A 14,214-nucleotide genomic window follows, 5' to 3' on the forward strand; every position below is an offset into this window, starting at 1 on the left:
CATGGTGTAGCAATTTTAATGGCCAGTATTGTAACACTCCTCTTGAGTATCTCTATCAAAATGTGCTTCCTGAAAGACTAAAGCACACTGTGGTAACAGCCATAAAAATGGAGATAAGCAAGTGACCCACCTCTGTCCTTCCCATGTTCTTAGTAGCTTAAAATACTAAATACTACAGTTCTGACAGAACTAAACAAGAAACATAATCTTGTTGGCATTTTCTGTAATTCTGCAAAGGCAAGGTTATAAAATTTTACTACAGATATTACATACAAACATATCTTAATAACAGTTTGTACAGGGCCACATCAACATACTGCTGGGAGAAAATAAATTGAGACTGAAGAAACATAAAATAAGATGACCCTCAAGGTTCCACAAGTTAGCCGACCCTTGTTCTTATTCAGCTACAGCTGTTGTCTGTGACACATCTCTAGGGTGGCAAGTTATGTACTTAGCTTTTCCTGTGATTTCTTAGTAGTATACATTGCTTAAATTTCATGCGTTTTTTTTTTTGTATGTAAAAAGTTTAACGTTGTGTTGTGCAAGCATAAATTCAGAAAATATGCAGCTCAGTAGGCGTTTCTTCTGAACAGCCAGCTAAACAGTTCATTAAGGTATCAGTGTCCATTGGTTACCCGTCAGGAGGATAAGTTGCATATCTAGCATGCCCGGATCTACCAGGGGAGGGGTCAGGGGGGAGGGGAGAGGCAGATCAGGGTATCTTCTCCAGACGGCAATTTCAGGGGGGGTGCCAAATTTATATACTTGAAGAAAAAAAAAAAACTTGTTTCACAAAGCGCCTGGCATCCACTACTATCAAGTTTTTGCCTCAGTTTGAAAATTTCGTAGATCCAAGCCTGATGCCTGAGGTGTCCAACCATACAATGCACCAGATTCTCCACCCCAGCTAAGCCCTGAAGCATCAGACTGTAGGCAGTTGTTATAGCCTAAACCACATTCAACAGTTCACAAACTGTGGTCAGCTCCTCCCACGTCGGCACACAGCATGCACACATCCTGCCCATGCTAAGAAGACTAAAGGAAGAAGTCAACTATAAAAGCTGACAGATACCTCAGCCACAGATATACAATATTTGCAAACCAGGGCAAAAACTTGATAGTTGTGTCCCCCACCTCACGAGCATTTGGGGTAGGATGTAAAAAAAAAATTAAAAATATGTTCATTTTGTATTGCACATCTTTCTGAAGAATTTGATGTATAAAACATATATGATTGAGGAACGGTAAGACATATTATTTTGTTGTAAGTGTGTCAAAGTGCAGTGCCATGCCTCTTCCCACAATATTATTCTATTGCGTGTCACTGTACTTTGCTCTGTGGAATTCAAACATGTATATTTCGTAATGGCAGCCATTAAACCAATATTCAGGACAGTGGAAATTAAGATGTTTTGTGGTACCTCTCCTGCTCCAATCGACCAGTTTTACATCCTATCTCCCTTTTAAAAAAAAACCTCACAATTAATATTGGGTGAGATTATTTATGACAAGGAGAGTAGAATTCTTCAGAAAATTTGCACTCTTTCTTGTCTATTATCTAATAACTTTCTCTTTAGTCTGAGATAAAATTAAATAGTCGAGACAAGGGACAGGTATGGCAGTAAACATTTCTTCAGTCCTCAGGTCCCGGAATTTTTTTCCATCTAATTTTGCTGCAGGTTTACATGGCATGCTTTCCTTTTTACGGAAAAATCTATTATCTCATCAAAGTCTGTCAAATGTTTTGTTACATGAGAAACCAAAATGTCATTGTCTAACACTGAAAAAGCAGTTAATATGAGTAGTACCCAAGGCTGGTGTGGTTTCTTGATTTGATTTTGCGTATTTTGTCACTGTCTGCTAGATAAAATGAAATAAAACTGTCTAATATTGCAGCAGTTGTAACATATGCCAAATAAACGAGACGGTTTTGGCACAAAAGGCCATTTTTATCTATCTCATATACATAAATAACAGGACAGAATATAATTCATGAACTACCAATATCAAATGCCTATTAGGCCTTTTACAAGAAAAAAGTCTTATGTTAGGAAATAGCTTCATATTTCATTCATACATTTTTTTGCTTCAAGTATACCAATTTGGCACCCATGAAATTTCCACTCAGGGCAGATGCCATGGTACTTTGACGAACAAACACTAGTCAATATGCAGATAGGGACATCGGACCATGGTCAGAGTTAAGGCACTTCTATTGCCAAAATTTCATCAGAAAATTATCAAAGAATTTGTAATGAAGTTCCCAAATTTTCTGCCTTCCAGGAAAGTTCTTGTGCTCAAATTATTCTTGGGCTCAAGAGATAGCTAAAATCCAAAGCAGAAAGCCCTAAGATACTTAACTAATTCTGGAAGATTTATTGGAAAGGCAGATGAAGGGGAGTGTTCATTTCAGATTCCATCCAATTCTGCTGTGTCAGTTCTAGAGTCTACAGTCAGTAGTGACTCAATACCCAGATCATACAGTACTAGCTGGAGGCAACTTTAACCTACTAATTCTCGATTGGGACATCTATGGATTCATTTGCAGGGGGTGCAGAAAGACAATTTTGTGAAGTATTTTTGAACACATTTTCCGAAAACTGTCTTGAGCAGCTAGTTTGGCAGCCCAAGTGCAATGAAAATATCTTAGACTTTATAGCTACAAACAGGCCAGACCCTATTGATGACATCAATATAGAAATGGGGATTAATAATTGTGATGTCATAATAATGACTACGGTTACAGAAGTTAATAAATTAGTCAGTAGGGCAAGAGAGAATGTTCCTGCTGTAAAGGGCAGAAAAACAATTGACATCATTTAGTTCCAGTATGATGGGCATAGAAGGATTATGAACAAAGTTTAAACTGATTGTAAATCATACTCTGGACAAGTATGTGTCTAGTAAGTAGATTAAGGATGGAAAAGACACGCCGTGGTTTAGCAATAATATTCGGAAAATGATGAGGAAGCAAAGGCTGTTACACTATCAGTTCAAAACAGAGTGTGCAAATGTAACAGGCAAAAGTTAGTAGAGATTTGTGCATCTGTGAAAAGATCTATGCATGAAACTTTCAACAACTACCACCATTCATATCGCAGCAAAATATTTAGCTGAGATATGGTCCTATGTGAAATCACTAAGCAGGTCTAAGGCCTCCATCCAGTAACTCATTGACCAATTCGGTGTGGCATTTGAAGAAAGCAAAATGAAAGCTGAACTTTTAAATTCTGAATTTAAGAGATAATTCATGCAGGAGAGTCATACAAACATACCATAGTTTTACCATTACACAGAGTTCCATAGTAATAAGCATCCCCGGCCTAGAGAAACAACTGAAAGAGTTAAAAACAAACAAGTCCCAGGTACAGATAGAATCCTAGTTCGGTTTTACAATGAATACTACATGGTATTGGCCCCTTACTTAGCTTGCATTTATGATGAATCTCTCACACAGCGCGAAGTCCCAGGTGACTAGAAAATAGTGCAAGTGGCTCCTGTAAAGAAGAATGCTAAATGAATGGATGCACAAAATTACAAACCAATATCCTTAACATCAGTTTCCTGCAGAATTCTAGAATGTATTGTGAGTTTGAATGTAACAAATTTTCTAGATACTGAAAAGCTATTGTCCGTCAATCAGCACAGTTTTAGGAAGCATCGGTTGTTTGAAACTCAGCTTGCCCTTTTCTCACAAGATTTACTGCAAATTATGGGTGAAGGGCAGCAAGCAGATTCCATATTTCAAGATTTCTGAAAAGCATTTGGCTTGGTACCCCATTGCAGATTGTTAATAAAGGTACAAGCATACTTAATAGGTTCCCAGATATTTGAGTAGCCCAAAGACTTCCTAAGTAATAGAACCGAGTGTGTTGTCCTTGGCAGTGAGTGTTCATCAGAGACCGGGATATTGTCAGGAGTGCCCAAGGGATGTGTCATAGAACTGCTATTATTCTGCCAGGATGGTTCCTTTGAAACGGCATGGCTGACTGCCTTCCTCATCCTTCCCTAACCCATTGGGACTGATGATCTTGCTGTTTGGTCCCCTCTCCCACATCAACCAACCAACTGCTATTATTCTCTATATACATAAATGATTTAGGGACTGGGTGGGCGGCAATCTGTGGTTTTTCCTCGCGATTCTGTGGTGTACAGTAAGGTGTCAAAGTTGATTGAATTCAGGAGGACAGAAGATGACTGACAAAATTTCTAGTTGGTGTGATGGATGGTAGCTAACTCTAAATTTTGAAAAAAATAAGTTAATGCAGGTGAATAGGAAAAACAAACCCATATTGTTTGGATACAGCATTAATAGTGTCCTGCTTGACACCATCAAATTCTTTAGATATCTGGGTATAATGTCGCGAAGTGATATGAAATGGGACAGGCATGTTAGGATTGTGATAGGGGAAGGCTATTGGACGACTTCAATTTATTGGGAGAATTTTAGGAACGTGTGATTCTTCTGTAAAGGAGATTGTTTGCAAGACATTAGTGTGACCGGTTCTTGAGTACTGATCAAGCATTTGGGATCCGCACAATGTCATATTGAAGGAAGACATCGAAGAAATTCAGAGGCAAACTGCTAGATTTGTTATCTGAAGGTTCGAACAATGTGCAAGTGTTACAGAGATGCTTCGGGGACTCAAATTGGAATCCATGGAGGGAAGACGATGTTCTTTTCAAGGAACACTTCTAAGGAAATTTAGAGAATCAGCTTTTAAAGCTCATTGCAGAATGATCCTACTACTACCAACATACATTTTGCATAAGGACAATGAAGATAAGATACGATAAAAAGAGCTGATATGGAAGCATGTAGATTGTTGTTTTTTTCTTGCTCTGTCTGTGAGTGAAACAGGAAAATAGACAACTAGCCATGGTACAGGGTACTGTCTGCTATGCACCTTATGGTGACTTGTGAAGTATGTATTTATATGTAGATGTGAATTATGTGTCCAGGACATTGGAAGAATCTTCAAAACTGTGATGTCTACTAATGAGACAAATATACTGATAAAGGACCCAAACATATCCATACCAGATACAACCACAAGAATAATGGAACAGGTTTACAACTGGTCAAAGAAAACAGCTTAACCTTTAATATTGCAAAAAATTGTAATAGGCAGTTACAAACAGGTACCAGAGATGAAAACCAATGAATACACACAGTAGATAAGGCATCATGACTGAAAGTCATAGGATACAGATGAAGCACCAGCATATGTGTAAGGCTGAGTTCTGCCTGCTTAGCACTTGTATTGACCCACAATCTGGATTCTTAGCTACTTTCAATCAGCACCATCCATGGCATAATTATCTGGGCCAAAGCAGCTAAGATAAAAATATTTACTTTAAGAACATTGTTCAAATTTCATAATGGAAAATCCTGCAGAAACTTCTTCAGGGATCTAAGCATTTTAATGATATTTGTGCTTGCTATAAATTTGGATTTAGAATGAAGAGCGAAATTCGGCCACAATACTGGAAGCAAAAATAATTTCCATGTAGATTAAGCATCTCTTTTAAAGGTTTCAGAATGGAGTTTTATATTCTGATACAAAAGTTTATAAGAGATTTCTGGTAGACATCAGGAGGGAAGTTGTAAACCCCAGATACTGAAAAATTCAGTAAAAATCTTTAAGCTACTCCTATAGTGTATCAGAATATTTGTTCTAAGGGATACAAAATAACTCAAATGTTTATACACTGATGGAAAAAAATTGCATCACAAAAAAAAGGTAGTGAAATTTCATGATACATTTGTCTAGGTGACATATTTAAGTGACTGACATCGCAAGATCACAGGTTAATGTAAGTACGAATAATCCATTGTAAATTTGAAACGCTGGCACATAAATAATTGGTGTAACTGCCAGAATGTTGAAAGCAAGCATGCAGATGTGCTCTCGGACAATAAGTAATGGTTATGTCAGTTCTCGATGATGCAGGAGTTGTTGCCTGATGATGTGCCATTTGTGCTAAACTGGAGATAGATCTGGTGATCCAGCAGGCCAAGGCAATATACCAACACACGGTAGAGTATGTTGGGTTACAACAATGGTATGTGGGCAAGTATTATCCTATTGGAAAACATCCCATGGAATGTTGTTCATGAATGGCAACACAATGGGTCAAATCACCAGATTGACATACAAATTTGCAGTCAAGGTGTGTGGGATAACCGTGAGTGTGCTCCTGCTGTCATATGAAATCGCATCCCTGACTATAACTGAAGGTATAGGTCCAGTGCATCTAGCACGCAGAAATCTTGGTTGCAGACCATCAACTGGTCCTCTCCTAACCAAGACATGGCCATCATGGGCATGAAGGCAGAACTGACTTTCATCAGAAAACACAACAGACGCCCAACCTACCCTCCAATCTTTTGCTTGATACCATTGACGTTACAGAGGGCAATGGTTTGCGGTCAGTGGAATGCATGCTACAAGGCATCTAGTTTGGAGCTGTCCTTGAATCATCGAAGTAATCAATTTGTACTAGTTTGTTGTGTCACTGTGGTGCCTGCAGCTGCTCAGATTGCTGCTGCAGATGCAATACAATGCACCAGTCATTCTCAGTAGTGGCACATGCACAGTCTTCTTGCAATCAAACATTCTTGTAACCATCCCTGCCTGCAATCATGTACAGTGGCTACATTCCTGCCAAGTCTTTCCAGTATTGTAGAAGGAACATCCAGCTTCTCATAGCTTTATACACAAACTCATTCAGACTTAGAGAGGTACTAGTAATGGTGTTTTTGTCACCTTGGGCTGATTAATAGTTGCTAACAATCTAGCAGTCTTCAGATGTAAGATATAAAACAGTTTTTCCTTGTATTAGCAACATACCTAAGCTTACAGAACTGGCGACAATATCGTAGCATTGTTCAAGAGTATACACAAAAATTAATTACAGAATACATACCATAAATCATTCTTGATTAGTGTTGGAAATGATACAATGAAGGGACATGACACAATCAGTATTTAAATCACTTTGTAACAGAAGTCATCATATATATGGTGATGTGATGTAGTGTATGTGAATAGAATGGCAGTTTCTGTCCCTACAGCATGCAAGAAATGCTACATTTGGCATATGCGTAGAATACACACTATGGTGGACTGGGAACTTATGGCCACTAGATTTTTGTGATATGTTTACATTTAGTCATTAGAGTAGATAGTCCCCTACACAAATACTGTTCTATTTTCACTGCTTCTTCTCTATATTAATGTATATTTTAAAAACAAAGATTCCAAGACTTACCAAGCGGGAAAGCGCTGGCAGACAGGCACATGAACAAAACACACAAACACACACACAGAATTACTAGCTTTCGCAACCGATGGTTGCTTCTTTAGGAAGGAGAGGGAAAGACGAAAGGATGTGGGTTTTAAGGGAGAGGGTAAGGAGTCATTCCAATCCCGGGAGCGGAAAGACTTCCCTTAGGGGAAAAAAAGGACAGGTGTACACTCGCGCGCACACACACACACACACACACACACACACACACACACACACACACACACACATCCATCCGCACATACACAGACAACAGACACAAGCAGACTAATGTATATTTTCAGTTTTATGACTGTGCTTCAATTACATTGGCCACAAATAACAAAAGGCTGTTTTTAATTGTGTCATGTACGGATGTTGTAATTAAAAAAAAATATTTTAATGATATGTGAAGCCATAATGGCAGCAACACTAATCAAGAATGTTTTATGGTATGTGATCAATGATTAATTCATGTATATACTCTTGAACCCTGCTACAATATTATCTGCAGTTCTGTAAGCTGTTGTATCTTGTTAACACGAGATCTTCTTTATATCTTAGATCTGAAGATGGCTAGATTGTTAGCCAAAACTATTACTGAAACCAAATAAAAAAGATTTCATGCACGATCTTGACTTCTGGGTTTTTTAATTCCTAACATAAATAATAATAATAAAAATAATAATAATAAGCTACAGGACTCATATCACACAATATCCACCAGTACATCAATGCAATACAGCTACATCCAAACGTATATATACAGCTACAGAAATCTGTAATTATTGATACATGTTCAATTACCCAAAAGTTCCTAAATGCAATGTAACATATACCGTACAGTTAAAAAGAAGTCACGCTTGATCAAGGTGCGCGTCACTTTCCATTTTTAACCAGACATAACGTCTGAGAAAGGAAAGAAATAATAATAATATTGTGATTAAAAATTAAGTTTTAAAATTTTTTAATACTTTTTTCACAAAACATGTTATATGACTAAAATAGTTTTAGAAAGAGTCAATTTATATTATATAGTTGCACATTTTTGAAGAGTTTGAGAAGTTTTTTACTTCCACAATATCTTATGGAGAACATTAATGAAGTTTTAGCTTTTTACTGAAACAATACGAACATCTGGACATGCATGCACTCTACTGAAGCACAATAAGATATTCAGTTAAAAAAAACAAAGATGATAGAGTACAGGTAAAGAATATGCTGAGACTTAATATGTGTTGCGTGCATAATCACATCTGTCTCTCTCTCACACTCATGCACACTCTTTCTCATTCACACACTAAATGATGAAGACAGGAGCAACTAATGCATTGTACTCACTATTTCTGCAACAAAAAAGGAGTACATTTATTCACAAATGAGAGTCACAAGGAAACTACATGGTGAAAGAAACACAACATACCATCACTATTTTTGATATTAAATAGATTTATTTACATTATTTTTATAGTATGTACATAGCAAAATATGCAGTAACCATTTACATTTTACTAAAAATGTCAGCAATACATTAAAAAACTTCCTGCATGTGCATAGAAAATGCTGGATAAGTGATGTTTATTTTCACATCAAGAATATTCTAAGGCACTTTTATGATAACTTGTTAGGAACTCTTTACATTTTTTTTACAGACATAGATGATGTGATTGGAATTCCATCAATGAATACTCTATGGTCATATAGAAAAACTTCATTTTTTACCTCATACTGACGTTTTGTTTTAGAATATTTGCACACATTTGCATCGAATGGATATAACTTTTCGTAATATTATCCTAATGAGATGTGCTTAATTTCTGTAGATTTGTTACATTAAGAAGTAGTAGTTTAATAGTTAATAGCAATGAAGGATTGGAAATGAAGCTCTTATGATGAAAGTCTGTGGAGAAATGCAGGTCTTATGGATTTTTTCAGCACACATGTTAGGAATGGATGATATACTAAAACCTAGGAATATAAAAATGAAGTAATTTCATTAAAATACAAGTAATAAATATGCAGATTACACACCAACAGACATGTACTGTACAGTAATTAAATTTTAACAAGCTCTGCTGCAACTATGTTACAAATTTCTTACAAAAATCATGATACAAACAGACATACAACAGTCACACATCATATACAAATGTAATCATACATACATGTGGCATAACAATATTAAGGGAAGAAGTTACGCACATTCAGCTGTTAAAAAGCAATATAATTTTGTACAAATATTAAGTAAACAAAACAGTTAACTATCACAAAGCTTCGGTTCCTACAACTTACATACATTTTCATTGAAACGTGGTGAACTAATAATGGCCTTGCAGATTACTACATGTGAAACTGTGGAATAATAGTTGAATCTTTGATACACAGGTTGTATATTAAATTTTTGTGTGCAAAAAAAAACATTAACTATGTTCAGTTGATACAAAACAGATGTGTATCTTGATTTCTACAAAATGTAAAGCCTCAAGTTACAGACTTTAGACGGGAGGTAGCTTCCAAAAAATTGAAATATGAAAACAATAACGCATTTTCTGTGTGCTGAAAACCTTCTAAAATAAGCTAATTGCATTGTAATGAACCTTTCTAAAACTTATACAAACAAAGGAAACAGTCTGTGTGAGACAGAATAAAACCATTCATATAAAGTTTGTGAAAAATAAGGGAAATAGTTCATCCAGATCTGTAACTCTATAGAAAGTGCTTTTTTGTAAAATGCATAACACTTAAATAATTTCAGGATTCAGCTCTTTCACGTATGATAGTCATTTGACAACAGTCTCTCTACTGTGCATGGTACTTATATGATTCCCCATTCCACTAAGTCTGCCAATTTAAATACTGCATCTTGACTATCTATCTATGATGCTTACTCAAATGGTAATATTTAATTTACAAAAGATTTATTGGCAGTGTTGCATTGTTCATAATTTGCCATGAACAGTAAATGTCAGATTGTGTTTTGATTAATGATTCCAACTTGATTATTAAGTGTGAATCATATCATATAAACAGGATATTTTGTAGTTACTGCATTATGCTTTAACACAAATAATATGAAATAACAGACTTTTGTTATATAGATCATTTTATAGGTGTACAGGAACATTTATACAACAAAAAAAGTTTTTTAATCTTTGCTATTCATGCAACAAGGTATTGACCAGTTGAATGATCTATTTGTTCTGTGTTGCTTAGTCAGAGAATGTGTGATAGAAGTGAAACAAATAAAAACAAAAAACTTGAGCACTAAAACTGGACTGTTAAGCAAACTAAACAAACAAACAAATAAATCAGTCAACCAACCATCTGTATAGTATAGTAATGCACAAGAACAACTATTGGCGTTCTGTATCCTTTATGAAGGATTTTTGCAGTCTCCCCTTCTTTAGCTACAGTTAAACAGAAACACACAGAAACAACTTATACCAGTCTCACTGCTATACTAAAGCTGCCATATTAGACTCTAAAGTATATGACACAACCATAGGTAATTCTTTCATCTATACTGTCATATGTGTGTCAACATCCATGTTCTTTTATGCCTTTTTAGGTTGGAGGTTACTGTTAATTATTCGAGTATCTACTTGACGATCAACAAAATAATAGTTCCACTAGGGACTGAACTCCAAATTCTGCACATGCATTAGGGAGTGCATGCCTTACAACCTGGCATAGAAGAATATGAAAATAATTATCCTTCCTTTTGACTTAGTATTTACATTAAACATAATCAAAACTGATTAGTTTAGTTGCCTCAATAACTTAAATACTGGAATTGGTGTGGAGCTTCAGTTCCGATTCAGAACATTGATCAGTCTTCTCAAGAAATGTTCTACATTTCCAGAGCCACAAATGGTACAGAAAACAGGTTGCTTGTCTTCTGTTTCTATCCTTCACAGCGCTTCATCACCATTAGAGTAATGACCATTACGATTCAATGGTTCTTTCTCTGGTGTGTCAGTTGGTCTGTTCCTCTTGAAGAAGCCACACTGAAATGGTTTAAATTGTTATTTTACACTTCTTTTGAAGTAATAAGACACTTCACTCAGTTTACATCAAAGAAAACTGTTAATATTTGTATAACTGTTATGTATTGTGAAATTAAATGATTGTAAGTTGGCTACAGCTGAAAATCATAACCATGTAGAGAGCTGAATGAAGAAAAATGTGCATAAAAATGATACATTATTCAGCAAGGTATATTTTTAAAAACTCTTAATTCAATACTGCATTGACAAAACAAGATGAAAATGTTTTAGTATGGGATATGATATTTCAGCATACTGTTCTAAAATGGTGACTCTGAAAACTTCACATCATGAATGGAATAGGCTACTGCCTGTTACCTATTACGAACAAAGTAAAAAATAAAAAATAAAATAAAAAAATAAAAAAAAATAACGTGTAGCGCCTTCAGTGTACATATGGGCCAAAAACGTACTGGCTAGAGGGATGGAATCTCTTATGTAAAATCATCTTCACAATTAATTTACAGACAACAGCATATTCCATGATGCACAACACAGATTTTAAAAGATTAGGTCCACTTCTATGACTGTGTGTATTCTGGTAAGAAAGATAATCAAAATGTATGGAGAGTCAGAACCTATAGAATTAAAATTTTGTGATGTTAATGAATCATTGGACTGCATATCACACAACACCTTGCTGCGCAAGATGAACTGCTATGGCATTACTGGTGTTGTTCTGAAAACCTCAGTCCTATATAGAAAACAGCTGACAGTATACATCTGAGGAACAATATCATGGATCAAAAGCTAGAGTATAGAATGTCTCAGATATCCATACTTTCGTCTCTTTTATTTTAATATTTATAAATAACTTGGACTCTATTGAACAGATTTTCTAATTTGCAGATGGTATGAGGTTATACCTAATTCCGAAAATCCTAATAAAGAAATTCATGAAGCTGAGGTGTTATTCACTATGGACAAAGAGCAACTCATGCTAAACAGAATGAAAAGAATGATGATAAAAACACGAGTAGATATTATATAGCCTTGGTGGCACAATGTTCTTGGATAACACAGGTGCTGTGAAACACCTTGGTGTCATAACTGACAAGAAAATGCTGCACATGTGCATGAAAAACTTCCATGTGTTGTATACCTCTGGAGAAAATGAAGACGTATAATAACAACACATTATCTTTTAACAGTGCACCATGCACTCCTTCACAATATCAGTTATGGATTACAGTTGTGGGGCCACTTAACAGATGGTAAAAAGTCTTACTACTCCAGAAGAAAGCAAAGTTGGAACACCAATGGACCACTCGATACCTATGTTTGTAAAGCTATGAGTAATGACAGTACTCAATCTATTTGCTTTCAACAGCCAGAATTATGTAAAAGAAAGCCAAGAAACCATCCCAAATTGTCACTTATCCAAAATGTGTTACAGCTTATCAGTATCAGCATTGAAAATATTTAATATTTTACCTCTTGAAGTATAATAACTGGCACAGGAAAAGTTCTGAACAAAAATTCATAATAGTCTATGACTGTGACCATTGTATTCCAATGAAATTTTTGAGTCTGACGCGGAATGCATGTGTGAAACTGCATGAGCATGTAGCTAAATGAGATAGTGTTGATATGTTATGAATAATTTTATATTATTAATTTGCAGTGAGTCCTGTATTCCTGCAACTTTCACTATCAAAGTATTTTGATGCCTGATTTTGGCAGCAGCCAGCCTTTCCTTCACAATTTGATATTTTTGGTTGTTGTATCAACAACAATACACAATGTATATCTGTAGGAATGGCTGCTTTGATAACGTCAGTGCAGATGCACAACAGGATCCATGACTCTTGGAGGACTACAGGACTCACTGCGAGCAAGTAGGTGAACAGGAAACGAATGCTACTAGTGTATGACATGTTGATAATTTGAGACAGATGGGAAGCATGTTAGATGGTTGAGGTGGTTACGTCAACCAGTTGGGTTAAGTGGGAGATCTGTTCTCAAGTCCTGGTCTGGCAAAACTTTTTAACTTTCTCCAGTGGATTATTTTGATGCCTGACTGTGGCTGTGGCTGGAGTCAGTCTTTCCTTCAAAATTTGTATATAAGGCTGCTATATCAAACAGCCGTGGTGTGAAATGTCCAACAGAACAGACAACACCCACACCCACCCTCCCATCCACACAAAATATATATCTAAAAACAAAGATGATGTGACTTACCAAACAAAAGCGCTGGCAGGTCTTTCCCTCTTTCCTGAAGAAGCAACCGTTGGTTGCGAAAGCTTGAATTTTGTGTGTATGTTTGTGTTTGTGTGTGTGTTATTGACCTGCCAGCACTTTAGTTTGGTAAGTCACATCATCTTTGTTTTTACATATATTTTTCCCACGTGGAATGTTTCCCTCTGGTATGTTGATAGGAGACAACAAAAAACACACACACAAATTTCAAGCCTTTGCAACCGAAGGTTGCTTTGTCAGGGAAGAGGGAAGGAGAGGGAAGGACGAAAGGATGTGGGTTATAAGGGAGAGGGTAAGAAGTCATTCCAGTCCCGGGAGCGGAAAGACTTACCTTAGGGGGAAAAAGGGATGGGTATACACTCGCGCACACACACACACACACACACACACACACACACACACACACATTCATCTGCACATATACAGACACAAGCAGGAAAATGTCTGCTTGTGTCTGTGTATGTGTGGATGGATATATATATGTGTGTGTGTGTGTGTGTGTGTGTGTGTGTGTGTGTATAGCTGTCCCTTTTTCCCCCTAAGGTAAGTCTTTCCACTCATGGGATTGGAATGACTCCTTACTCTCTCCCTTAAAAGCCACATACTTTCGTCTTTCCCTCTCCTTCCCTCTTTCCTGATGAAGCAACCGTTGGTTACGAAAGTTTGAATTTTGTGT

At 36.4% G+C, this 14,214-nt stretch overlaps 1 protein-coding gene across 2 annotated transcripts in view; it reads right to left on the reverse strand.

Moving 5' to 3' along the window:
• Nucleotides 1–8,722: 8,722 nt before the first annotated feature.
• Nucleotides 8,723–14,214, reverse strand: part of LOC126354819 (integrin alpha-PS2-like) — a 721,457-nt gene continuing 715,965 nt past the window's right edge. For both annotated transcript variants that reach the window (XM_050004760.1, XM_050004759.1), the window contains one exon: nt 8,723–11,300. In XM_050004760.1, the coding sequence (XP_049860717.1) occupies nt 11,205–11,300 (96 nt within the window). In that variant the 3' untranslated portion in view covers nt 8,723–11,204. The remainder of the gene's footprint in view (nt 11,301–14,214) is intronic.

Source organism: Schistocerca gregaria, chromosome 3 (genome assembly GCF_023897955.1).
Source record: "Schistocerca gregaria isolate iqSchGreg1 chromosome 3, iqSchGreg1.2, whole genome shotgun sequence".
Classification (NCBI taxonomy): Eukaryota; Metazoa; Arthropoda; class Insecta; order Orthoptera; family Acrididae; genus Schistocerca; species Schistocerca gregaria.